At 48.7% G+C, this 27,485-nt stretch overlaps 2 protein-coding genes across 2 annotated transcripts; both read right to left on the minus strand.

Moving 5' to 3' along the window:
• Window positions 1-1,650: 1,650 nt before the first annotated feature.
• On the minus strand, window positions 1,651-11,685 carry KRT82 (keratin 82). Its single transcript, XM_049783501.1, has 7 exons — window positions 11,281-11,685; window positions 8,537-8,745; window positions 6,394-6,454; window positions 5,767-5,862; window positions 5,328-5,492; window positions 2,418-2,543; window positions 1,651-1,875 (listed from the first exon to the last, which is right to left on the minus strand). Exons 1-7 carry the CDS (start codon window positions 11,683-11,685, stop codon window positions 1,651-1,653), a joined length of 1,287 nt encoding a protein of 428 aa, XP_049639458.1.
• A 2,894-nt stretch (window positions 11,686-14,579) lies between these two features.
• On the minus strand, window positions 14,580-26,094 carry LOC126022523 (keratin, type II cytoskeletal 5-like). Its single transcript, XM_049783470.1, has 9 exons — window positions 25,636-26,094; window positions 23,930-24,138; window positions 21,522-21,582; window positions 20,778-20,873; window positions 18,370-18,534; window positions 17,433-17,558; window positions 16,733-16,953; window positions 15,739-15,773; window positions 14,580-14,773 (listed from the first exon to the last, which is right to left on the minus strand). Exons 1-9 carry the CDS (start codon window positions 26,092-26,094, stop codon window positions 14,580-14,582), a joined length of 1,566 nt encoding a protein of 521 aa, XP_049639427.1.
• Window positions 26,095-27,485: the final 1,391 nt, after the last annotated feature.

Consider the following 27,485-nt stretch of genomic DNA (forward strand, 5'->3'; position numbering starts at 1 on the left):
AGGTCAGGGACAGAACCAGGTAGGTCATCCAGAGACTCTGGCATTTGGTTCTAGATTAAGAAGGGAATTTTTGCATGTCTTCTATGGACATTTGTAAGCATGCATGTGGATGTGAAAAGAAGTCCATTTCCTTAGGTGCCTGAAAGCCACAGGTAAGAGCAGAGACTCCTATGGGACCATCCAACCCAAACCATGAGGTACTCACTTGGCTTCTCTCCTGGAGAAATACTTAAGGGCTGCTTCCATTCTCCTGGGGGCCTGAATGTGCAAATCCAGGGGATATATACTTTCTCTGTACTGCCCCTGCCCCTTTGCCTAAGCACTTAGCTTGGGCTCTGCATACGGCTCAAAGAAAGGTGACACCTGAAGGAAGGGTGGGCAGTGAAATAGCTTCCAGTGTAAACCCAAAGGAAACTGCAGTTCATGCAGAAGGGGCTTTGGAATGCCCAGTCTTCAACTCTTGTGGGGGTGCAATCTTCAATGTGGTGGTTGGTGCCCTGGCCCTTCTTGGGCTTCCAGCCACTGGGGTTGGGCTACCACTTGGGTTTTTTGTTTTTTTGTTTTGGTTTTTTCTTTGGTGGGGGAGCACACCAGGTGATACTCAGGAGTTACTCCTAACTCTGCATTCAGGAATCACTTTTGGTGTTCCTCAGGGGACCATATGGGATGCCGGGGAATGAAATCTGAGATGACCACATGCGAGGCAAGCGCCCTACCTGCTGTGCTATTGCTCTGGCCTGGCTAACACTTGTGGCAGGAGGAATTGCCCCCCGCACTCAGCTTCATGCTGGAGCTCCGTCCACTCCCACAGCTCACGAGCCCCTGAGGCTCCCAGGGAATGTAGAGCTCGCCCGTGCCCACCACGCTGCAGCCTCCGCTGCTCTTGAGGATGTTGCTGCTTCCAGAACAGTACTCGGTTCTCACTACAGGTGTGTTGACCATGCATGGCTCATACAGGACAGCACCTTTGGAGCTGCTTACAGCTGTAGAGACAGGGAGGAATACTCAGGGTCTGTCACTCATCTCTAAGGATAACCATTCTAGCTGTCCCCCGTGTCCTCCATATAAACACGTGCAGTGCTCAGGTATCTCCACCCTGCCCCCACATCTCCCACCTTTTTCACAGCCTTGACAAGGCAGCCCTAGCATCTGCTGTCCCCTTTCTCAGTCTCTGTGGACCTTGTACCCATTCCAAATTCTTTTCTTCAAGGAGTGTGCCAAGACCAAGCTGCCAGGTTATTCCTTATCTGTCTCCCCCAAACTAGAAAAGGCCCCGGTGGAGAGCCTCAGCCTTGATAGGACTACTCTCTGGGCTGGGGGGAGGCATATAAGGGTGGGGAATATATGCTGGTGAGATCTATCCTCATGGGGGTGCTGCTCCCCCAAACCCAGACCCCACAGGAAATACTCATTACTCACAGATATTCACAGGTCCAATGCCTTCGCACAGCCTGGGGGCCAGAGAGAAAAGGAAAATAGGTCACTGTACCGCTGGCTAATGATACCTGTCTCTGCCTGCTGGTGTGCCTGTCCCTGGTTGCAGTTGTGCTTGGATCTGGGCTGGAAGTCCACTGCATAGTGAGCAATAGAGGCAGTGGCACACAGAGGGCAGGAGAGTTCATAGTCCAGCCCCATACTTGCCTCACCCGCTCACCTGTGCTCCTCGCCCTCCAGCAGGCGCCTGTAGGTGGCGATCTCAATGTCCAGGCCCAACTTGGAGTTCATCACTTCCTGGTACTCCTTGAGCAGGCATGCCATGTCCTGCTTGGCCTTCTGCAAGGCCTCCTCCAGGCCAGCCAGCTTGCACTTGGCGTCACTGAGGGCTGCCTCACCCTGCTGCTCCGCTTCAGTCACTGCAGCTTCCAGCTTGCATCGCTGGGCAAGGGCACAAAAAGGCATTACGGGGGCCTCTGGGGACCTGGGCCAACCCAACAGTGCAGAGAGCATGAAGCCCTTGCGAGATAAGAACAGGAAGTGTTTAGCATCTCTGTTCCTCTCCCTGAGCTCCATCAGACCTTTCCCGTGCCATAAACACTTTGCTTCATTTGCTCTTTGATCCCATCTCTAAACAAAGGGATGCTTGCCATTTTCTAAGGATAGAATGGCCTTTGTTCCACTTCTGTGAACATTGTGAGAAGCCCACCATTCAGTCTCCAGGCTGGAAATAGACTGGTTGTGCTTAGTTGAGGAAGGCTCCATAGAAATTGCCAAAGTGGAGACTGGAGAATAGCTCTGAGAGGTAACATATATCCTTTGTGTGAAGAGGCACTGAGACCACACAGTCCTCCAAGCACAGCAAACCCACGTCTCTGCCCCAGCACCATGTTGGGCGTAGCTTTTGGGTACCATCTGGTGCACAGCCTCTGCCACAGCCCAGCTACATGCCTGGTTCATAGGTCAACATTGGGTGGTCTCACCTGGCCTTTGACATTTTCAATCTCTTGCTGCAGTCGCTGAATCAGCTTGTTCATCTCCAAGATCTCATTCTTGCGATTGCGGAGGTTGTCACAGTGGTTTCCGGCCGTCATCCTCAGCTCTTCGTACTGTCAAGATAGAGAGATCAGGACACCAGGTGCCCACATGGATCACTGCTTGGCATCTTTGCCTAGCCCATCTGCCTTCCTCCCTCATGTGTGAAATATAAATCCTGGCTCAGGTGCTCTCTGAATTCATACCCACTCTCTGCTCCCAGACCTTCTATCTAGTGGACCATTCTTATTCTTGCTTGACCTCCTGCCTTGAGTCTTTTGGCTATTAAAATTTTCAAGCTTCTAAGCTCCCCTTTATTTATTTGGTTTTTGTTAATGTAGGGAGAAAAGGGTAGTGCAGAGCACCCTTCCTTTAGTACCATCATTTCTCCAGATGCTAGAAGGGACTTTTGAGCTGGAATGGGACCATCTAAGAGATCAAGGACTCATGAATGACCAGGTCTTGCCACTAGGGTGAAGAAGTTTGTGTAGTACTTCCAAATATTCGCATGAAAAAAGTAAAGTTCTCTTGCCTTAACTTAAGGAATAACACCAATAACTTTGCAATGCTGCATCTAATCACTCACTTTGTTATAGATCACATGCGCAGATGAAATGTAATTAGTCAACTTTAGATTTCCTTTAGATTAAACTTTAGATTTCAGGCAGCAGATGGGAGTATTTTACACAGTAAATGCAAGACAAGCAAGAAGCACTTTAGCTTGATTATTTAGTTGTTATTATGGGGAAAAAAAAACCCTACTGTTGCCAAATCAATGTTTTCATTCCCCTTCTTCAAACAAATTCTGCTTTTGCCTGGAGTGGCAGTGAGCCCAGATAAGATAAGTCTTCTTAATGAGATCTATGGGCATTGCCTGGGAAGGTTCCCAGGAAAGCTCTTTAAGGTGGGGTCTGTTTATTTTACTCAGTGGGCATGTTTATTTTAACTGCTTTCATCCCCCCCCCCCATACAAGGAGGCAAGTAAGATGGCTGGCAATGTGGCAGCCACCTTGGAACATAGGCAGCCGCTGGATTAAAGTTGTGTGTTTTAGGGTAGTTGAACAGAGGCTAGAAGGAGCCTGTGTTCCTGATACAGGAACCCTCTTTCCTACCATGCCTCGGCAGTCTGTCCTGTGCCTCGAGTTATTGGAGTGAAAAGTAAAGACTGAAGTTAGAGAAAGGGGAGAAGACTCAGAATGATCTCCCTCATGTGTGGGATATAAAGAAACTTCCCAGGGAAATACCAAATTCCCAAAGGCAATAGAAATGGAGGGTAGGAGAACTAGTAGAAAGTCTGCCACTGGGGTTAAGGCAGGGGTGGGGTAAGTTAGGGAAGGGAGCACTAGGACAACTGCCAAGGGAAATGTGCTTGCCACAGAGGCAGATGGTGGGCAGGAGGGAAATGGGGGACATTGGGGAGTGGACACTGGTGAAGGGATTAGTGTTGTAATTTTGTATGTCATAATTCAATACAAATAAATTAAAAAAACACTAACTTTGTTTTTGCCACATGTCTCTCTCTCTCTCTCTCTCTCTCTCTCTCTCTCTCTCTCTCTCTCTCTCTCTCTCTCTATCAGCCTTACAGCTGAATGCATAATAGCATGATAGGGTTTTCTTTTATTTTCGATGGGGATGTTCTTTCTCCAGGGACTTCCTGACTGATGAGAGTGTCAGCTGGGGAAGCTGATCATGAGTGTGTCACTGGTATCTGAACTGGTGTCACTAAACATCACCAGAAAATGAGTGAAACCTTGTTGGGATAGAGGGGCATCCTGGACAATGGTGTCAATTGGCTCAGAAACAAATGCCAAGTGCCCAACACAGCTCTGTGGTCCTAGCCCCTTTTCTAGATATTCTCCTGTGGGGAGGGGTGTCCTCATATCAGAAGACTTCCTTCTGTGTCCTGCCTCCTGTTGTCCTTTAGCTGGTATAACTTGGCTCTGCTGGTCACACTTCAAGGTTCATAGCCAAAGTCTGGCCTGCCTTTCCCTCCCGCTGCTCCCTGAGCCTGCTGCTCTGCTCAGCTTCCACTTCTTCCATCCTTGGGTTGCTGGTGTCAGTCGCATGTTTCTGTCTCCTGAACTGTAATCTGGAGGACACGGATAGCCTGACTCTAGGCTCCTGAAAGGGCATTATTTCCAGGCCAGTTGATTTAGATCTCTACCCCTGACATTCATTTCAATTTATTTTCTCCACAGCAAGGTTGCATGTAATCTGCACCCACGGTTTTGCACATTGCCAAGTCCCTCCCCTGCACCTGCCTCTAGCAGGAAATCCCATGAAGGCAGGGATTGCTGTTTCTTCTGCTCCCCACTCATCTCCAGCACCCGCAACTGTGCCTGACACTTGGCTGATGCTAGTATAGAGATTCTGAATGAATGAGAGAGCGAATGAAAGACTAGTGCCCATCACAGATGAGATGATATTATTTGTCCATCAAGTTGTCCTTACTGGCACCAACTACCCTTTTAGTAAGCCCTTAATTACCATAGTCTGGGCCACCTTAATCACTGTTTTTGCTCCACCATTAGGACCCACTCGGTGACATTTTCCTCCCACGCCCAGAGCCTTTTCTGCCATCATTGACAATTAGAATTCCTTGAATGCTGCTGAGTTAAGCACTTTCTGTGAGTCTCTGGGTAAATAAAGCTGGGGCACCTGTACACTGATGATAACTTGGTTTGTCTGTTGCCTCCCCTCCCATATGCTCTGCAGAAACACGGAGGAAACAACAGGATGAGGGGGAGGGAGGAAATATGAGTTTCCCTTCCTCAGTCTATAGCATGGCCCTCATTATGTCCTCAGCCACTTCCTGGGGGAGAGAGGGCCTGGGGTTTCCCTACCCTCCTGCTCCTCACCCGACACTGGTACCAGGCTTCTGCTTCTGCTTTGCTGCGACTGGCAATTTCATCATACTGGGCCTTGATCTCTGCTATGATGCCATCCACGTCCAGCTCCCTGCTGTTGTCCATCTTGACAATCACTGAGGTCTCTGAGATCTGAGACTGGAGCAGGCAGATTTCCTGGGGAGAGATTGTGGGAGCTGGTGAGCTCTTCAAGGTGGTTTGAAGAGGGCTATGTTGGCAGGACCTCACCACCGCCATCCCAGGTCATCAATCTTCACCCTTTATCCACCATGGCCATGGAGAGACTGACTAACTTCTGGGAATGTGACTCCTGACTTCTAGATGTGCATGCCCCAAGCTGTGCCCACTGCACCATAGGGACCTCCTGTGCCATGGGTCCCATAGAATAGGCCCCTGGAGGACTGCTAAGTGGGCAGTGTGGCCCCAGTACCTCTTCATACAGGCCCTTCAGGAAGTCAATCTCCTGGACCAGAGCCTCCACGTTAGTCTCCAGGTCAGCCTTCATCAGGAAGGCAGTATCCACATCCTGTACAGAGCAGTGAGAGAGTGTAACCTGGGCTGGGAGTGGAAAGAGGCAAAGAGGGGACAGGGGGAGGGTCTGTCTTTTTTTTTTTTTTTTTACTTAGGTCCATGCTGATAAAGCCAAGGAGGAAAGTGGAGGGACCTCAAGTCCAGGCCTGGCACCTATATGTTGAGGATCTGAGGGAGTGGATTGAGGGGAGGAACTGGGACACAGCCCCCAGAGTTTATTCTGTGCTGTTCAGGCAAAAACACTCGCCATCTCTCTGAGCCACCACTGTGACTGTTTCCATGGCTGAGGCTTAAACCATTTTTGATTTTGAGTTGGTGTTAGTCACCTTTCCAAACTCTTGTGCTGGTGTAGACACACCATGAAGGAACAGGGGCCAGATCAATAGATCAGAAGTTATCCTTGTTCCTGGGGCCTATAGAGAGACTAGGGCTGAGACTTCTCTATGGGGTGGGCAGACAACAGGCACATTTGGATACTGTTCAGGGGCTGAGAGTTCCAGGTCCCCTCGCAGCCATACTCCCTCACCTTCTTTAGAGCTACAAACTCATTCTCAGCAGAAGGCCGCAAGGAAAGCTCCTCTTCATACCTGGTGGGGTGGTAAGGAAAAATCGTTGTGTTAGGCCTGTGGGACCCAGAAGAGGCTTTGGTGTCAGGTCTGTGGCAAAGGGGTCTCCACCGGGCTAACATCTTAGAGTCACAAGATTAGCTTACCCCTGGATCTTCCATCTCCTGCCATTCAGCACAGAAAAGACTAGGGTGTCCCATAAGCCACATTGCCCCTATTTCCCCACACCACTCTCCTGTGAGGGATCCTCTTCCAAGGAGTCCATCTGAAACTACTGCCAGGAAATCCACTTCTAATATTCTCCCCCCCCCCCCCCCAAAGAGGAAGGAGCGTTGGATGCCTGTTGCTTGCATTATTGTCCTTTGGAGCTGTTCTGAGTTGGTTATACCAGGGTCACCCCATCTGTCTTAAGCATTCCCACACCAAGTGCTCTGTGCCTGGCTCTTCCTGGCTTAGTGCAGAAGTAGCAATTACCACTCTATCAGCCCACTATTTCCTTGAGTCTAGGTTCAGGAATTCCTCGCCCACTCGCCGCTTCTCAAGGCAGCTGAATGGGGGTATAGGGCTTGAGTCTGTTAAGAATGACTCAGCTTGGTGAACAGCGTGGAGTCATTAGAAGGTTGCTGAGCTTCCCCAAGCTAAGTCTTCCTCCTTGTAGAGGAAGGCACTGGGCACTGGAGCCTGGGTTTTGGTCTTGGCTCTGTCACGGGTTAAATATGTAGCTTAGCTTCTCAGCCTCAACTTCACCATCTGTTAAATGAGAAAAGTTGGTCTTGCTATCCAGGGCAATTGTGAATTAACATGGCATGCAGGTTACTATCTCAAAGCATAGGTTGGTGCCTTGCATTGGGGTGCATCTCTGCAAGCATCTGCTCATGGTTCAGCACCGCTCAATCTCACTATCCTCCTATTATCTCTCTTTCAAAATCCAGATCATCATCAAGTCAAAGCATATCTTTTGCTCATTTTCTATTCCAGGCTCATGAATGACATTGCTCCTACTTTGAAGGCCATCTTTCACCTGCCACAGTCTCTGTGGTTCCTTCTACTTGTTTCCTCTTACTGACTCTTTTTTTGTCATCTGTTCTTGTTCTGTCCCCTTATCCAGTGAGAAGTAACTGCCAGGTCCTGAGAAAAAAATCCTCTCTTTTAAGAAGGCCTCCTAGGTTCCTTCTGTTCTCTCATCTTTCTTCCCTGTGGCACACTGTTTTAATGGACTGGGTGCATTTGGGCAAAAGGAACGAACCTTCTCCATCTCTTTGTAATGACCACACTGACCAGAATAGTGTCTGGCCTGTGGTTGATCCCATAACATGGATGCCCCCCAACACACACATACACACACACACACACACACACACACACACACACACACACACACACACACACACACCCCTCCTCAGCCTCTATTTATTCATCCATTCTCTCTGGTCCTCTTGCTATCAGTATACCGACATTGCTTTTGTCCATCAAAATAAGTCTAAAACTCCCTCAGCTTGTGCTCTCTTGGGTCACTGAGCCCAGACAGACAGATTAGGACTCCTTGAGATCTGGCCTCCTGCAAGCACAGGACCCTCTAGTCTCCAGACCCTCATTAATGTGCTCATCACCTCTCCTCCTCCTGTGACTCAGGTACAGGATGCCACAGGTCAGGCTGGATACAGAGCCCTGGACACGAAGAACTGGGATTGGGACAAAGGTGATAGGGAGAGAGGGAACAGAAACTTCAGCTGGAGTCAAAATCAAGGTTTGGAAAAGAAGAGGGCTCAGTTAGTAGGGGACAAAGATGCTGAGATGGCTTATAGTCAGAAGTAGCAGCGGGAGCAAAGGCTCAGAGGGAGACAGTCTGGGGACTAAAAGCAACTCAGACACAGGACAAGAATGGATGAAAGAAGGAGAAGGATGAGAATCTGGAGCTGAGCTCTGGAGCCCTGGAATCCAGACGATAGGTGGAACAGAGGGAGTGAGCAGACATTGTGGCCCATGGGAAATGGAGAACAACACACATGTCAGAGCTTTCCCAGGGCTGACTCCACTTTGCTCCACTCTCCTGCCTAATTGACCTGCTGCCTGATGAGCTAATTTGAGGTTCCTTGGACTCACTTCTTCTTGTAGCCTTCCAGTGCATTCTGCAGGTTACTGAGCTCAGATTCCAGCTTGGTGCGATCTCCTGCCACACAGTCGAGCTGCCGGCGCAGTGCACAGATGTATGTCTCGAAGATGGGCTCCATGTTGCTCTGACAGCATCTCTGTTGCTGCATAAAGTTCCACTTGGTTTCCAGTAGCTTGTTCTTCTGTTCCAGAAACCGAACCTGCAGTTGAAAATAGGGTTCAGGGACTTTAGGGAACGTGACTTAGAAAGACTCAGTGGTTTCGGGGAAGCAGATAGGATGTTCTCTCTCAATCTTTGCTGCCAATGTGATAAACATCGCAAAGATTAGGGATCTGTGTAGCCTCGCATCTGGGAATATGTATCTCTGTATCTCCCCTGCCTGTGGCCCCACCTTTCACTCAGTGTTTGCTAGTTATAGTGAGAAGCATTGCTCAAGAAGCCTGAGGCAAGGCCACCTTCCAGATGGCCTGCTTGTGCCTCAGTTGTCTTTAACTTGACAAAATTGACCAAGCCACTTCATCCATCAGGGTGCCCTGGGATACCTAAAGCTTCTTCTTGAGCTAGTGCCTCAGAAGCACTTTGGAAACCCCCAGACTATTGTAAGCCCTTGTGATCTGACTTCAGCTTTCTTCACTGACAATTCAGAGAGAAGGTCAGCGGAAGGATGTATCTGAGCACACAGAGCTCTTTTATTTTGGACCACACATGGTGGTGCTCAGAAATTACTTCTGGCCCTGCACTCAGTTATCACTTCTGGTGGATTTGGGGACTACATGAGATGCTGGAGATTGAACCTGGGTCAGCATTGTGCAAGGCAAGCTCCCTACCCACTGTATTATAGCTCAGACCCAACATATGGAACAATTTCTACATGCTCATCTACATACTGAATGGCTATATTTAGGGAAAGTACCTGTCACCAATGTAGAAGCAGCTCAGCCACCTTTATCTTTGAGGTTTATTTTGAGACCAAGTGTAGGAGAAATTTAGCAAGATGGTTGCAGTCACCCAGTTTGTTGTGTGGGCTGAGGGAGCTGTCTGGGGCTTGTATATTTTCCCCTTCTCTCAAGAGAGGTGAGGAAGTAATGTTGTCCCACTTATGGGCTCCCTGACTTATGATCTGGATGGAAATGGGCAGACAATCATAATTGAATGTGTAAAAACTGAGCATAAGTCCCCCATACACACACTGTGTTCATTGCAGCACTATTCACAATAGCCCAAATCTGGAAATAGCCCATATCCAAGAACAGATGATCTGGGCACGTACATGATGGTAGACTACTCAGCTTTAAGAAAAGATGGAATCATGCAATTTGTAGGTACTTGCATGGATTTGGAACACAATAGGCTGAGTGAAGTTAGCCAGAAGGAGAGGGACAGATACTAAGTTTCTTTCCCATGTGTGGGGATATAAAGAAACACAGTAAATGAATAACAAATGCACAAAGGAAAGGGAAACTGAGAAATGGTTTTTTTGTAGGAAATTTAACATAGGGGAAAATGGGAAAGGGGACAGTAGGGGGATACTGGTGATTATAGTGGAGGGTTTGTGATGGAATTTAAAATAAAATGATTTTATTTTATTTTGGTCAAACCTAGTGGTGTTAAGAGTTTACTCCTCACTACTCTGCATCCAGAGATCATTCCTAATGGGTTAGGGGGACCATATGAAATGCTAGGAATCAGACCCAGGTCGGCTGAGTAAAAGGTAAGTGCCCTACCTAGTATACTATCTTTTATAGTCCCAGGGCTAGAATTTTTATGCATGAAACTATGCTAATCACAGTTTTGTAAACCACAGTGATTAAAATAAAATGTAAAAAGAATTTTATTTTTAAGTTTACTAGATGATTAACTAGGTAAAGAAAAATGAGACAGCAAGGGCATCTTGAAGAAGCACCTTCTGGATTCCTTGAGCATACAGTGCATTACTGCTTTAACTCTCAGGCAGCACCCACTTCCGTCCCTTCTGAGCAGTGGGCTCTCTGAGCAGCCCTTCACTGCTGTGTGGCAGTAAAGATGAGGAGAGCCAGCACCAGGCCCAGAAGCTCCTGACTTCTGGCCATGACTCTGCCCTCAACCTTGAAGCTCCAGTCCTGACCCTTCTAAGAGCTTCTCAGGGTATAGGGACAGACTAGATCCCATCTGCTGAAGGGGATGGGGTAGTTACCTGTTTCTAAGCACAGTGACCTCCTGCAGCCTTTTAGAGCAGTGGATCTGGTATAGAATGCTTTGGCCATGCCACCGTGCCTGTATCTCTAACTATGACTGCTCCACAGAGTCCTAGCTGACAGCAAATTCCAGGTCTTGGCCCTTCCCCACCTCTAGACCTGAGTCTCATTCAGGCCAAAGGAGGTAGCTCTGCAGATAAATCCAGATCACAAAGGGCAGTGCTCTGTGAATCTGGTTGATCCTTTCAGGATCTATCACTGTTTTGGTAGTTCCTCTTAGAGTCTAAGAGGAGTCTTAGAGTCTTCGTAGTCACTTTAATGAGACTATCTCCAGAGGGAGGTAATAGTTCTGAAAAGGACCAGCCAAAAGAAATGTTGACCTGATCCGGTACTGTGGTGGTAGTGATGGAGGCGATGGGTGTGTGTGTGTGTGTGTGTGTGTGTGTGTGTGTGTGTGTGTGTGTGTGTGTCTATGGGGACAACTCAGCTTCTTCATGACTTGCCCTTTCCTGCCCCTTCAGACTAGCCCCAAGCCTCCTGGCCCCTGTCCTCCATCTTACCTTGTTGATGAAAGACACAAAACGGTTGTTGAGACACTTGATCTGCTCCTTTTCGTCCCTCTTCACCCTCTGCACTGTTGGGTCAATTTCCAGATCGAGGGGCACCAGCAGGCTCTCATTGATGGTGACGGGGGTGATGCAGTTGGAAGGCCCACAGGCTGCCCCCACCCGGTACCCGAAACCAGGTAGGCCACATCTGGAGGCCACCCGAGGCCGCCCATAGCCCACATTACACAGGCTCCGGGAACCCAGGCAGCCCAGGGCACGGAGACCTCCGCCACCACTGGACCGGCAGGGCCCCCTGCTCATGGAGGAGTAGGTGACTGTCCGGGGGAGCACGGCTGAGCATGAGCTGAAGCTCCGACCACCACATCTGGGGCCCTGCTGGAATGAATGGCTCGACATAGCAGAGAGGGAGACAGCGGAATGGGATCTTGGCCTGGAGGAGAACAGGCTGGGAGTCACCCGCCAGCTTGGCCTCCACCCTTTTATCTGCTAGGGGGATGGAGGGCTGAGCTGGGTCAAACCCCAAATCAACATTAAATCAGTTTTATGAGCTTGGGATATTGGCAACTGCTAAGTCCCCAAGCAGATAATTAGGGTAGCAAAGAGTGAAGAGAAGGAGCCAATGGTCAGTGCAGGCAGATCTGTAAAAATCTCATTTGTCCTCCTTCTGTGTTTATGGGGCAGATGAGAGGAGCCGAGAAGACGCTCCTCTGGGTGCACTGGGTGATGTAGCCTCAGGAAAGGGAGAGTTGGGCCTCTGAGAGTTCCAGCAAGGGGGGCTGATTGTGGAAATTGCTGTCAGGGCTGGATCAGTGTGAGGGGCTTCTATTGCCCCACGTTTTTCTGCAGAGGCTCCAGAACCAAGTGCCCTTGGAAGGCTCAGGCAATGTTCAGGAAGGAGGGTTTTAGGGGTCCAGGCCATCCCCAGGCAGGCAGGGACCTGATCAGCTGTGCCCTGTTCTCTAAAGCTCCAAACTTATTTCTGGGGCCTGTTTGGTGCATAGTGGCTGCAGGAGTTGCTTTGTTTTTCAGAAGGGGATATAATAGGAGACTCCCTGAAAATCTTTGGACCTCTGACCTGTAGATTGGTGTGTGTATTTGTGTGACTGTTCCTTTCCCTATCTCCCTGCCCTGAGCTTGTTCTGGTCTGAGAACATCTAAGAGGCACTTGTTCTTGAGAATTGTTCAATACATGCTGGAATTAGTTTCTTCCTGATTTCAGGTTGCTTACCCCCAAGTTCTCCTTTTCCTTCATAATAACACAGAGTGAAGCCTATATGTGATTCTGGGGGTACAACCATTCTGTTTCTGAGGCTTATACTCAAGCCCATAATAATGGCAGTGGAGGAATTTCTGGTCTGTCAACTCTTGACCTGGGTAGTCATTCTAATTTTAATGATAGAGGTATTCTTCATATGTGATAGGAAAGATAAGTGAGGAACCATGAAGGACCTCCAGAATCAGGAGCTACAATGCCTGTCTGTGGCAGGTGGCATTCATTGGGTAATGTCCCAATGTACCTGAGGCCTTCTCTGCTCCTCCACCTTCCCCTGGACAGGAGACCAATACCTTTATTTATTGTATTTGGAAGTTCTCAGTCTAGTGGGGACATGTCCCACTTTTCTTATCTCTTGTTCTTGGGATCTTGGAATTCTGGGGAGGGAAGGAAGGGATTTGTGAACTAAGAATCCGGGTTATATTTGGAGGCAAAGGTGGGATAGGGTCCTGTTTTGGATTTCAGGAGAATTGTCATTCTGCCATCAGTTGGGGCCCAAGGGCTGTGTTGGGAGAAACTAAAACTGAGAAACCAGAGCAGATCTGGCCAGGGGGACAAGCTGCAGGTAAACTGAGGACCACATGAACACAGGAGGGCACTTCCGTGACATCTGTGCCAGATAATTATGTCAGAGACCCTCCTGGGCTTTTTGGAATGGAAACCATCCAGCACCAGTGCTGGGAGAGGGGTTTCTTAGATTTATCTTTCTTCTGGGGAACACCAGCTTCTCAATTGTGAGACAGGACACAGTAGCATTTGGTGACATTTTATTGAAGCTGTTTGAGGATCAGGCTGCTGGGAGTGAGCCACAAAGGTGGGCATGACAGCACTAGCTCTGCTCTATCCCCTTAGCTCTCTCAGGTTTGCTTGGGGTAGGGAAGTGGTTCATTGTCTTGGGGTCCACTTGGATGGGGAACAGGCAAATCCAGGCCTTATAGACAAGGGAGAGAGAAAAGGAAATGTCAGATGATAGTGTGGAATATAAGCTGCTGAATAGAATGAATTGGGGTGAGTGGGAAAGACTAGGAAAAAGGGGCAGGCCTGGGGAACAGGAGAAGAGATATGGGGGGTTGGTGGGGAGGAGTTAGTGAAGAAGGTGGGAAGGGAAAGGGAAGATGTTTCCAGAAGTTTCCTGCAACCAGGGGAAAGAGATATTCTAGATCCTGACTTCTTGGAGTGTGTGTGTCTCTCTCCCTCTCTTTCTCTCCCCCCTCTCTCTTTCTCTCTTTCTCTCTCTCCCAGTGGCCTGTGGCCCAAGCATGACCTAATCATTCTCTATATCTTTCTGTCAGGTTCAGCCATTCTTGTCTTGATTTAATGCAGCAGCGTTGCAAGATGGACTCTGAAGTAGCATTTTATCTGTCCCCAGGACATGAAGAACTTTGGAATTTATGGTTAAAATAATCATTCCAGAATGACTCAACCAAGATCTGGTTGGCTGTTTTCAAGAAGATGAATTTCTCATTCATTCTATTGAAGAGCATGTGCAGGAGGGTGAGAGGAATTGGGCAGAAACAAGAGCAAGGAAGTAAGGAGGTGATGTAGTGGCGAGGCTGGCTACCTCTCCTAGTGCACGGGGGCCTGTATGGGGTCTTCAGTATGGGACAAAAAGGACAGCCCTGACACCTCTGGCTGCCCTGCACTCAGCCTCCCAGAAGCATTGTGCTTTTTAGTCTAAACCCTCATGAAGGACTGGAGTCACTGCAGATCTGGGTTGAAAGGAGGCAGAAGCCTACAACACACTCAGCTCTGCTAGAGGGCCGAGAGAGGGTCAAGAGAGCACAGCTAGGTCAGTGTCAGCAGACAGGGTTGTCTGTGGACCCTGGTGGGGGCTTTGGGATTCCAAGTGAGTGGGTGACTTGTGGGGACCTGTCTGCAGACAGACCTTCCCCGGGGGCCTTCTGATGTGGGATTCATGCATGCAGGTGTGGTTAAGCTAAGCAGCGAGTTGGAGGAACTGGGATCCTGGGAGTGGGCGGGGATCAGCCAAAGGGCCGGGTGCGAATCTGGGTATTCTTTAACTTCTGTAACTTTTCTTGGTGGATGAGGTCTTGGTCACAACGCGCACACTGGAGCTGCTCCCCATGTTGCGGCCACTGCTGGCGCTGAAGCCACTGCTGTAGCCCCCTCCAAAACCGCTGGTGCTTGCACAGAGGCCGAGGCCACCACCAGCGCTGTACCCGCCACTGCCACAGGAGGAGGAGACCACAGCTGTGGATTGAAACACAGAACAGAGTCAGGAAAAGCCAGGTGGTGCCCCAGAGTCCTTCTCCCCTTGCTACTTGGGGACAGAAGTCTCCCCAGTGAGTGAGGGAGTAGGCCCGACTTCCTCAGTCTCCACCAGTAGGCCAGAACATCACCTAGACATCCCAGCAAGACTTCAGGGGGCCTGAGGAACTTATACCACCTCCCCTGCATTCCAGAGGAAACAATGGAGGCACAACTTGGCACTCCAGGTCACACCTGCCAGAAGCAGGGCCCCCAGCCATATGCCTTCCTTTATTCCCCGACTCCAGAAGGTTCAGAGATCCCAGAAGGGGGGACTGAGCATTTAGAGAACTTACAGGGTTAGGGCTGCTCAGATTCTTTCAGAGCTTGTGCACTAAGGCCTCTGTCCACCCCTCAGTCTCTTTTCCCAGAGGAAGCTGCTATAGCTGTAGGTGAGTTTCAGGCTCCTGTTTTCTAGCCTCTCTCACCTTCCTCTCTGCCTTCAAAGGTCCCAGGAACTCTCCTCTCACTGCCCACGTGGGGCTCAAGACTCCTGGGTGCCATACAATCCCCCAGTTTTTGAGACCCCCCCACTTCAGCCCTGCTGGTTCCTCCCACCACGGATCCCTGGGAGCTGAGACCCTGCCCGCCTGCCCTGTCAGTACAAGTCCAGCCTAAAGGCGCCTCTTCAATCTGGGGTCCCACCAGAGTAGGCAAGCAGTTAAGGGTGCAGACGACAGACACCTACTCCTCTAGGATTCCCTTGCCAGTTCTGTTGCTCTGAGGGTGGGAATCCCTACAGTCTCTCTGGTCAGAAAGAGACTTGGAGGAAGGGGCCTTTGTAGGACCCGTCAAAGAATTTCAGTGATATCCTGGCACCAGTAAGTTTGTTTTAGCCTTCACATGCTTGTCTGATAAGCCATTAGCTTTGTGTACCACTTTTTCATCACCCCAAGACATTTACTCACAGATGTTCACAGGCCCGACTCCTTCTCCAGTGAGTCTGTGATGGATGGGGAGAGAGAGAGACATTTAGTTTGCTGAAGACTTAAATGTCCTAGGGCTTTCTATTTAGCCACCAACACATTTACAGGGGCTCCCAGAAGCTTTGTTCTCATCTCATTTGAATTTGGGGACAATGTCAGGTGGTGTGGAGATGGCTGGAAAGAGGCAAGTCAAAATGGACACAAATGGGGGGCAAGGGGAGAAGGGGACAAATCCAGCTAGGTAGGGATGGACAGTCAGGTTGCAGAACCCCTGAGGCTTGTGCTGAGGGTTTTCTCCCTTGTCACAGTGTCTGCAGTGATCTTCCAGAGAAACTTGGTTCATTCACCTTTCCTGACACCTTTCACCTAGGCCCCCTACCTTACACCCAATAGGAACCATGTGAGTAACTAATCATGTATGTCCAAGAGAGCAACTATAATATTTTTTTATTTTGGTTTTGGGGCCACACCCAGTGACACTCGGGTATTACTTCTGGCTCTGCATTCTGAGATCACTACTGGTGGTGCTCAAGAATTGAACTTCTGAGACATATATGATATGTCGGGGATTGAAGGTAGGTAGGTCTCATGCAATGCAAGGCCTATCTGCTATACTGTCTCTCTGGCTCCTATCTTTTAACCCAGTTTCTGCCCTAAAATTTGGGGAGTGAGGTTCTCAAGAGGTGCTCAGTGAGGCTGGGGGCCACCTAGCAATATTCAGTCACATGTAAGGGGTTCAGTGAGCTATTGCTCAGGCCCTGTGGTTTCAGAAACCAGCAGGGGTTGAGAGTGTGTGTGTGGGTTCAGTACTGCTTCTAATAATTCACAGGGTGCTGTGTGGTGCTGGGTGAGGCATGTACTATCTCCTGGCTGCCTGCCCTCGAAATTCTTATCTGGGCTCAGCATTGTGGGGCTCCTCCTAATCTCTGTGGCTCTGCTGGCATCCATTGAGCTGTGATGGGAGAAGGTAGCTCACCTGCATTCCTCGCCCTCCAGCAGCTTGCGGTAAGTGGCAATTTCCATGTCCAGGGCCAGCTTCACATTCATTAGCTCCTGGTACTCCCGCAGCTGCCGTGCCATCTCCTGCTTGGCCTTCTGCAGGGCATCCTCCAGTTCGGCCAGCTTGTTCCTGGCATCTTTGAGTGCCAGTTCCCCACGCTGCTCAGCGTCAGCAATGGCAGCCTGGAGACTGGCGCACTGCAAAGGGATATGGGAATTTATGACATTATCCACAGAGAATTCAGTAAGATGTAGGCTTTAGGTCAGAACTATAAAAACTTTTCCTGAAATGGATTCCATGTAAAGGAGGTTGGAGCTTTGGCAGGATTAACAATTGAATGACTCTTTCCTTTGGATACTTTGAGACTTATTCAGGTTGAAGAAAACAATTTGTGGGTGCAGGGAGACGGGGCTGTTAATGTTGAAATTTTCTGACTAGGAGATGAGCAAAGCAAAACAAGCTTCTGCTACCTTTGCCTTCAAAGTACAGAACTCTTCTGGAGGAATTGAGATTGGGCAGAACTCAGAAGGTCCTCCCCTTGGGGCAGGAGCCTGGACCCTGCACATTTATATTCCTGGGCATTCCCTCTTCTAGAGAAGCTGATCTTGCACTAATCAGGGGTAGCCCCAAGCCTGCTCAGAAGCATAATGGGAGGATCCCTGGGAGCTTGTCTTACCTGCTTCTTGAGGTTGTCGATCTCAGAGCGCAGCCTTTGCATCATTCGATTCAGCTCTGAGATCTCCATCTTAGTGGTCCGAAGGTCATCCCCATGCTGGCCAGCAGACCGCTGCAGCTCCTCATACTGGGTAAAGGAGAAGCAGGAGGCAGGTACAGAGCAGTGCAGAGAAGAGAAGACATTGAGTTTTCTGGGCCTGATAAGCTCTGAGGTGTTGCATGGAGTCTCCTCCCTTGGTTCCCACTCTTCTCTCCCCCCAAATCCAGCCACATCATCTCTTGGCACAGTCCAGAAGTCTTAAGTCCACAATGACCCGCTTCTTCTTGAATCTAGGATTTCTTCTCTCTTCTTCCATCCCCAAGACTAGTCCAAACTCACATCCTCACCCTCATAAACTCAGCATCTGCTGGCACATCTGACATTCTAATTTTTAAGCTCCTTAGAATTTTTATTTTTGGCTTCACACCCCATATTCATAATAGTTCCTTAGCTTAGTGTTTGTTCCAACATGGACAATCTTATTCTTTGATCCATGTCCAGCTCTTGCTTTCTATCCTCCCTAGCCCTCCAGTTTCTCAGTCATAGTCAATTCTACCTAATTTGTCTGGATCCAGGAGGCTAAACCTGTCTTGGGCCCACCCTTCCTTCCTGCTAGTCCTAGTGGCCAGTTTTGTACAGTGGTCTCTGCCTCTATGCTCCAGGCCACTAGAGGAATATCTATCTTCATCCTGACAGAAGGTTTGACTCTCCCCTGCCCTGTCACAACCTCTGATTCTCTTGGTGCGCTCTGTGATTACTCAGGTTGGAGGATCAATCCCAGACTGTACTCAGATCTTTTTGAGCCCATTTCTGGTCTGTCCCCAGTCAGAAATTTCAAGGATTTACCTTGAAATTCCAGCTTGTTCAGACAGTTTATGGATTGAGCCTGGGCTCTTACCTTGGTCTGATACCAGGACTCAGCCTCAGCTCGACTGCGGTTGGCAATGTCCTCATATTGGGCCTTGACCTCAGAGATGATGCTGTCTAGGTCCAGCTTGCGGTTGTTGTCCATGGACAGGACTACGGAGGTTTCTGAAATCTGGGCCTGCAGCTGAGCCAGCTCCTGTGATGAGTGCACAAGTTAGCTCTAGCAGTGTGTGTGTTTACAAACACACACACACATACACACACGACTAGAGGGACTCTGAGTTGACACCCATCCTTTTTCATGCACTCTATCTGCAGGAAGAGAACAGCCATAAAAAGTTATGCCAGGGTCTGCAGAAGGCAAACCTGCTGTTGAGGCAGCCATTTGTCTTGCTGTGACCTGTCCCAAGTTCTGAAAAAAAAAAGTAGTATTTAACACTAAATAAAGTGGGAACGAAAACTAAAGCATAGAGAGCATGTTATACTGTGTCTTGTGGTGGTCTCACCCTGCTCCTTGGTACAGGGTAGATACACCAGACTGCTTCTGGAATCTGATAGAAGGTTAGAGCATCTCTTGACATGGCTATACTAGTACCGCCTCTGCAGAATCAATGCTCACATGTCCACAAGCTTAGATGTGTTTGTAAGCTCAAAATTTAAGTGTTAGTTATCACTCTTATGACTCTCCTAAAAATCTATCTTCTTATATTGTGGGTCAGAGCCCACTATGGAATCTGAATAGCTAAGGGAAGATCGTGAACAAGTTGGCAACAGTGAAATGTTTCTGATAGCATAATGACCAAAAATCAGACATAAGATTAATGTTAAATCAATGCCATAGTGAACTTGCTAGATAGTGCTCCATCCTGTGGTGTTTCTTAGGCAAAGGGGTCATGAATGGGAAAAGGTTAAGTAACTCTAGTCTAAAGTTCATGTTCTCAAAATGTGACTAAGTCCAGCAGCATTGGCAGGATGGAAATTCAACATTTGGGATGTCACCTTAAGCATCAAAATTATATATTCTGGTATTGTGTATCACAATTGACTTCTAGAAGATTCTGAGGGGCTGTAAAATTCAAGAGTTACTGACCCAAAGCAAAGTCTAAGTAAAAACACCACTTTCTTGTCTTTATGAACCATTTTTACCCATTTTAAAGACAAGAGACTATTATTTTGCAGTTGTGCTACTGCAATAGTTTTCCTCAGTAGCTAACCTTGCAGAAAGGTCTCTGCCATGGGACCTGCTGGGCTGCAAGCTAGTTAAGAATTAGAAGCCATCACTACAGTGAATGTTGGTCTTGAAGAGGATAAGTAGACAAAAATGGGACCTTTCCTAACCAGAGAGATAGCACAACAGAAAGGGCACTTGACTTACATGTAGCTGACCAGGATTTGATCCTTAGAACCTCATATGGTTCTAGCCATATGAAGTGATCCCTGAGCACTGCCCAGTATGGACTCAAAACAAAAGAAGAAAATGGGGACTCTGCCCCATGTGGTGTTGGGATAGTAACACAACACATCTGAAACCCATCTAAGCTCCTGCTCATGGAACTTGACTAAATGTCATCAGGTACAAATAAATCCTATAAGATGATCATCTTTCTGATCTACCTAGCACAACAGTCATGCCAGGCCATGTGGATTACCTTACCACAGTTTTCCTTTCTCCACTTGACCATAACTCCAGGCTCTTCTTTGGGCCTAAACCCTTAACTCTCCTCTCCTTAAGGAATTTCTATTTCCCAGTCAGGCTGTCTGGAATCTCTCTGTTCCTCTTGCTCTTGGCTCATGTCCTCAATCTTTCCAGAGTCTCTTCAAGGATTCCCTGCTTCTTGCCTCCAGAGGTTGTGAGCCTCCATTTTTCTACATCACCCCTAGGGTCATCATCCCTAAATGGTCTTTGACTCATTTGGTGCTCTTGTCTCTCCCACTATTAGAAAATCCTGAAACTTAGAGGTGGGATTGTGTCCCATCCTCTTTACTACAGCTCAGAGCAAGAATAACAATGGAGCTGACAAGATATGTCTGCAGGAGAGATGGGCAATCATGCCCTGTGCATCTCAAGGCACCTTAAGATTCACTAATATTACTCCAACTGTCCCATCCTGCAACCACTCCCAAGCTGGACTGGGAGCATTCCCCTCTGCTCAGATATGTCTGTAAAAGCCCCACATAATTTAGTGACAAGCAGTTCTTTTGTCTCTTTAACACAACCTACCAGGTCAGTGTTCAAGGCTGACTTTCATATGACTTTGATCTACTAGCTGCCCTTGGCAATCCCATTTTCTCCCTTGGCTGGAGCAGTAACATCTGCTCCACGAAGTCCAACCAAATATGGGGTGGTCAACAAAGAGGATTAAGGGAGGACAAATCTCTGTATGCATCCCCAAACTCCCCAGCTCCAGTTCTTCAGCAGAGGTCTTTTGCATCACTTACTGCCTCGAAGAAAGCCCTCAGAAAGTTGATCTCATCCATGAGGGCATCCACCTTGGCCTCCAACTCCACCTTATTCATATAGGCAGTATCCACATCCTGAACAGAGAACATGTGGTTTTGTTAATGCCATCCTGCTTGAGCCCCCAGCCTATCTGTCTGAGTTTATGAGGAGAACTTCAGCTCCCAAAATGAGTGTAGGTACTGACTATGGAGCAGAATTCACAGGGGGTCACAATGGGTGAGGACTCAGCTCTTAGGTAATACCCCAGGATCATCAGCTGGTACCTACTAATCATATCCAAAGCAAGGACAATCCCACCCTGGGCACTTGAGTTCCTGCTCCTCCCTGACAGATGCCTTCATAGCTCTATGCAGCTTCTCTGATCTCTGCCCCTGCTCAGCAGGAAGATCCATGATTTGGGGTGCTGACTTCCATCTTGTGCCAACTGCCAGTGCCTAACTCCCTGTCCTGAAGACTCATCACCTCTCCTTGAACCTGTCTCCATGAGGAAGGGGTGTGTAGAGGTTTCCACATGGTCTCTTGAGGTTTGGACCCCCTGAAGATCTGGGTAACTGGATCTCCATGAGCCCAAGTTTTTATACTTCTATGATGAAACTGTTTTCAGATTGGCCGCCCAGTTTAGATTAAGCCTTGAATGTAGGGTCCCAGGCTTAAGTGGCAGTTGGCATGCCCAAAGGGGCTGTTTAGGTCTGGGGTAAGGAGGGAACACCCTGTCACCTCACCTTCTTGAGCATCACAAATTCATTCTCTGCTGCTGTGCGCCTGTTGATTTCCTCTTCATATCTGTAGGAAACATCAAGAGTGATGAGTGTAGGGGAGTTGGGGCAGAATGAAGGTCCACAGCTGGCAGACCAAGTGTGTCTCAGAACTGACTTAGAAAGCTGTTGAAATATCATTATTCTCTGCGTTATTGCAAGTTAGTCTTCCAATCACTTCTGTGTCATAAAACCCAATCCTGAACCCCAAATGTGCAAAGTATCTAGCATTCCTTCTAAGGTGGTGTTTTGGCACTATGGCTTAGAGGGGTACTTTGGTTCCAATGAGAGACAGTTATGTCTTTTTTATTGTTATTGGTCCACACCCAACAGTGCTTAGGGGTTACTCTGGCTCTGGATTTAGGGATCACTCTTGGTGGGTTTGGGGGACCATATAAAGTGCTAAAAATTGAACCTGGTCAGCAGTGTACAAGGCAAGGAACTCTACTGTTGCTTAGCCCTCAGGGAAGTTTTTAGGTGATCTATTTCTCATCTAATTCCCTCTCCCTCAAGGCTTGCTTTAAAAAAAATACAAAGTATGGTATTATAGAGTGTGTGAAGCCAGGATGAAGCCCCTCTCCCTTTTCTTTTGCTATTATGATTGCCCCCACCAATCATATGTATTGCATATCAGGGCATATCAGGGCAATCAGGGCTATTCCTGGTGGAATTCAAGGGCCCACCCATAGTCTGGGGAGGCTGATAATGGAGTACCAGGAACTGACTTTAGTGTCTTACATCGGCAAGAAATTAACTCTGCCCCATCCTACCCCAAACTCCTGCTTGCCTGGCCCTCTGCTATCAGTGAAACATGCACCAAGCTTAGCACTCCTCAGTGCTGTGTCTCAAGTTCTCTCCTGCTTCCTCATGCTGTCCTTTTTCTTCCTCTAGAGCCAGGCTACCCACCACTCTTCTGTGTACTATCTCAGTCTCCCTGACAGAGAGCATTCCCTGACCCCAGATAGGCCTTCTGTCTGCAATAGGAATGGCACAATGACTAAGCAGAATCCATGCCAGTAGAACCCAAATCCTTTTTATGGGTTTCTTTCCTTTGCAACATGAAGCATTAGATTACTCTTCCAGGAGGCTCTTTTAGATAGGAACACTGTTATCCTATTGCATACATATCATAAATGATCAATTTGCACTTGCTTCTCTTGTCTGTATCTACATCAGTACACAAATATACAAATTACCAATACTGTGCTATGTGGCAGGCATTGGATATCCTACCAAGTTATTTTGTGTACAAGGGTTGTCTTTATCATTTTCAACCCTGACCCCTGTGAGGTACTGCTATTAAAATTAATATTTTTGGTAACAGGGAAAGGGACTGGAAGTCAGAAAGGTTTGTTCTCTTGAGATCACTTAGTTTAGGTGGATAAACATTCTGATTCCACTGACTCTAGGTTTTCTAATTCCTTCATGAGGCTTTTTGTGCTAATGAAAAAGCTCAATATCTGTGCTCATTAGTCATGTGTGGCTGTTGAGTACTTGAAATGGATTCAATGTGGCTAAACAGAAATAGAATCTTACATTTTATTTTATTTTATTTTAATTAACTTAAATGCGATGATCTAAAAAGATGGCTAGTAGTTCAAATAAGGACAAACAGAATCTAAACCTTCAAGTCACATAATAACTTGGTCTGGATCAAGATGATTAGAACAATGAAGTAAAAAATGATACATGTTGGGGCCAGAGAGGTAGCATTAGAGGTAAGGCGTCTGCCTTGCAAGCGTTAGCCTAGGATGGACCGTGGTTTGATCCCTCAGCATCCCTTAATGTCCCCCCAAACCAGGGCTGATTTCTGTGTGCATAGCCAGGAGTAATCTCTGAGTGTCAAACGGGTGTGGCCCCCCCCCAAAATTATACATGTCAAGAGGTTCAAGGGCACCATATGTTTAAGTGGCGTGCGTGCGTGTGTGTGTGTGTGTGTGTGTGTGTGTGTGTGTGTGTGTGTGTGTGTGTGTGTGAAGCTGCAGTCAATATATCTCTATTATTGACTTTCTGCCCCAACTTTTGGCCAAAGTTATGTGACAGCTTGAGCATCAGGTAAATCAGCAGTGGGACTGGTTGAACAAATGTGAGTGAGGGAACTGTAGGTTTCTTGCTTCTTTCATGAGCTCTGCCTTGCATGACCTGCCTGGGCCAGCTGTGTCCATGTGGAGCTTGCTGTGGGCATCCTTCTCTCTCACACATGTTTGTAATCCTTGTTTGTCTCAGTGCCTGTCCAGAGCTTCAACCTCTGCATTGCTGAGACCTTGCCTCCTTTCACTTTTACATCTAATTCACATCCTACCTTAGTGTGTGTTCTGTCCCCAGAGGACTAGACACTGTAGGGAAACCCTAATGGGGGATTGGTGTCTACTCACTTGTTCTTGAAGTCCTCTACCACGTCCTGCATGTTCTTCAGCTCTGTCTCCAGCCTGGAGCGCTCTCCACCCAGGCAGTCCAGCTGCCGCCTAAGGTTGCTGATATAGGTTTCAAACATGGGCTCTAAGTTGGCCCTGGTTGTTTTGTGCTCCTGCAGTAGGCTCCATTTCGTCTCTAGGACCTTGTTCTGCTGCTCCAAGAAGCGCACCTGCCCCAATAAAAGAGGAGAGGCTGTGGGGATTGCAAGTCCTATGGTGGTGGGTATCAGAACTTGGAAGGAGACAGCGCCCTTCCCACAGGCCCAGTTGTATCACAGGCTCCCCTTTTTTCATCAGAAGAGTCCAGAACATAGGGAGGTATGTATGCTGGTCTCAGAGTGCCTGGGAAGAGGAAAAGCAAGGAGGGCAAGAGGGGCCTGAAGCAGGGAAGGAAAGAGTATCTCAGGTCATGAAAGCGTAGGCATGCACTCTAAGAAGGGATAGGAGGGAGATATTTTAATCTATCCACTTTCTCCCCAGATGTAATTTCTCTTCAAATTGGGACCCAGTAGCCTATCTTCTAGGGCTGCCAGAATGGGCCACTGTGTAGTCACAAGAAAGCTGCTAGTGCCTGATTCCACCATAGCCCCCCACCAGCTGTGTGATTATATACACACACCCTGATCCTGTTGCTTTCTTGAGCTATTTATTTGACTTTCTCTCATTATGCTCATTTGCTCCTGTCCAGGCAACTTTGGGGTATGCAAAATCTCTCTTTGCCCCAGGCCCTCCACTAGGGAATTTCTGGAGTGACACCTGGTCTCTGAGAATGATGGAGCTAGAAGTAACTGCATGTTCACAGGGTCTGTGATCTCCCAACCCCAACTCGCTCTCTATCATCAAAGAGAGGCCAGTAGTCCTGGTGCTAAATCTCTTTTGCTCCCAGCCCTCATGTCTCAAGATGAGCCCAGATAAAGACTCTGGAGTCAGGGTCCTGGAAATTTCACAGCCCAGACCAAATGTGATGAAATGGGGTGATGATAGGGAAGAACCACTGCTTCTGTGGCCCCTGTAGTTAAGTTTGCATTGTCTGAGTTCTGGGCCTTAGGAGGGGCTTCCAGGGCATGCCTGATCTGCATCAGAGCCTTCTTGGATGATCACTTCATTGAGCTCCAGTCTGAAAGTCCAGACCCTTGGACAGACTCTTTCCAGGAAAAGGCGTCAGTTCACTAGAAGTCTTTCCCTCCACTTAGCAAGTCCTCATACACTGCAGGTTACTTGCAAAGGAAACTGAGCTGAAACTACTTCAGTTTTCTTCTCATCCAAAGAAAAGTGTAGGCCACCAGGCAGCCCCTGGCCAGCCACACTGTTTTCTACATAGACAAATCACCAAGGAGGCTAGCACAGAAGACCTGTCCCTATGACAAGACAGGAGAAAGTGACCCAACCCACTCCTGGGAGCTGATCCAATCCTTTTATTTCTCCCCACCTTTCCCTCACCTGCCCTTGCCCTACTGTTCAACTTTGTATCAAGCACCTCCATCTGTGAGATAAGGCCATGTTCCTGCAGAGGGCCAGAAAGAACTAAGTCTGGAGATGGACCTTATTCTGGTCCATCTTGACCTTGACAAGATGGGAATGACCCATTGAGGCCTGGACTCAGCAAAGCACAGAAGATCTTGATCTACCCCAAGGCTCAGCTGCTTGGCTGGAGGGACCCCACTTACCTTGTCAATGAAGGAGGCGAATTTGTTGTTGAGAGTCTTGATCTGCTCTTTCTCCTCCTTCCTCACCCGCTGGAGCGAGGGATCGATCTCCAGGTGGAGGGGTGTCAGGAGGCTCTGGTTGACAGTCACCTCCTGGATGCCCCCAGGTCCACACACCATCCCACCTCCCATGCCATAGCTACTGCTGACACCTCCTACTCTGCCCCCGAAACCCAGCCCATAGCCAGCACCCCCCAAGCTGGCCCGGCTGGAGCGATATCCCCCGCTGACAGAGATTCTTTTGCTGCCAGCCAGGTTGTGGAGGCTCCGGGTGCCAAAGCCACCCCCGAAGCTCTTCCCGGTCTGGCACACGGAGGTGGAGGTGAAGCTGGGCCGGCAGCCAGGCATGAGGCTAGCTGAGGATGTGCTGAAGTTCCGGGTGCCCCCTGACTTGATGGTGACTGTTGATCGCTGGCTCATGGTGGAAAGTGCTGCCCAAGGGTCAGAGAAGAGAGGAGATGGGTAGGGGTTAGCCGTTGTCAAAGCCTAGATTTCCCCATTCTCCTGGACTTTTATCCTATACAAGAACTGGGCTCGGCCAAAGAAGATCAAAGACCACTGTTCTGAGTTCACCTCAATGGCATGTCTGGCCACAGCCCGTCTCCCTGCCCTGCTAATCATCCCGTGGAACACCCTCGCCAGGGCAGGACCGGACCTGGGATTTGGGCCTGGGGCAGGTCTGAGTTCAGGGCCCCCCACCCACCTGCTTCTCAGCCTTTGTTGACACCCCCATCTCTTTTGGGTATTCTGGTCTGTCCCCATGGCCTTGATCTGAGCCTCAGTTACTTGATGATGCTCTTCCCTTTACTTGGGAAGAAAAGATCCCCTGCGAACTGGTTTACATGCCACCTAGGAGGCTGTGAGTTGTGTGCACCATGTTCTTTGATTCTCAGGATCAAGGTTGATATTACCAGGGAAGACGAGAGTGCTCCCATTGTCATCAACCATAACTCAGCAGCCACCCTGGATAGTGGCTTTACACCTGAAGTCTAGAGGGTCATTATTCCTATTCTCATTTTTTTTCCCACAGGGAGCAGCCCTGTACCTAACGGGGGTGTGAGTTGGTGCTGGTGCCGGGGAGCAGGTTACCTGCCCCTGATCACAAGAGCCTCACCACAGAGGAAAGCAGCTTGTCAGAGAGAAGAAGCCACTTTGGACTTCCATGCCCTGTTTCTGGCTGCTCTCCTCTATTTCAGGGTCTTAACTTCTGCTCCTAGGGTCTTAACTTACTTATCCCTTCCCATTGTCATCTGTGTTTTTTCCTCTTTTTTCCTTTCTTCCTTCCTTCCATCCTTCCTTCCTTTTTCCTTTCTTCCCTTTCCTTCCTTCCTCCTTCCCTTCCTTCCTTTTCTTTCCTTCCTCCCTCCTTCCCCCCACCCTTCCTTCCTTCCTTTCTTTCTTTTTCTTCCTTCCTTCTTCCCTCCCTCCCTCCCTTCATTTCTTCCTTCCCTCTCTCCCCTCCCTCTCTCTTTCCTTTTATCCTTCCTTCCTTTTTGTTCCTTTCCACCCTCCCTCCTTCCTTTCGTTTCCTTCCCTCCCACCGTCCCCCATCCTTCCCTCCCTCCCTTCCCTCCCTCTCTCCCTTCTCCCTTCCCTTTCTCCGTCCCTCCCTCCTTCCTTCTTTTCTTTCTCCCTGCCCTCCCTTCCTTCCTTTCTGCCTTCCTTCCCTCCCTCTTTCCTTCCTTCCCTCCCTCTTTCCCTCCTTCCCTCCCTCCCTCCCTCTCTCCTTCCCTCCCTTCTTTCCTTCCTGTTCTCCTTCCCTCCCTCTTACCTTCTTTCCTCCCTCCCTCCCTCCCTCCCTCCCTCCCTCC

This window comes from Suncus etruscus, chromosome 11, assembly GCF_024139225.1.
Source record: "Suncus etruscus isolate mSunEtr1 chromosome 11, mSunEtr1.pri.cur, whole genome shotgun sequence".
Classification (NCBI taxonomy): domain Eukaryota; kingdom Metazoa; phylum Chordata; class Mammalia; order Eulipotyphla; family Soricidae; genus Suncus; species Suncus etruscus.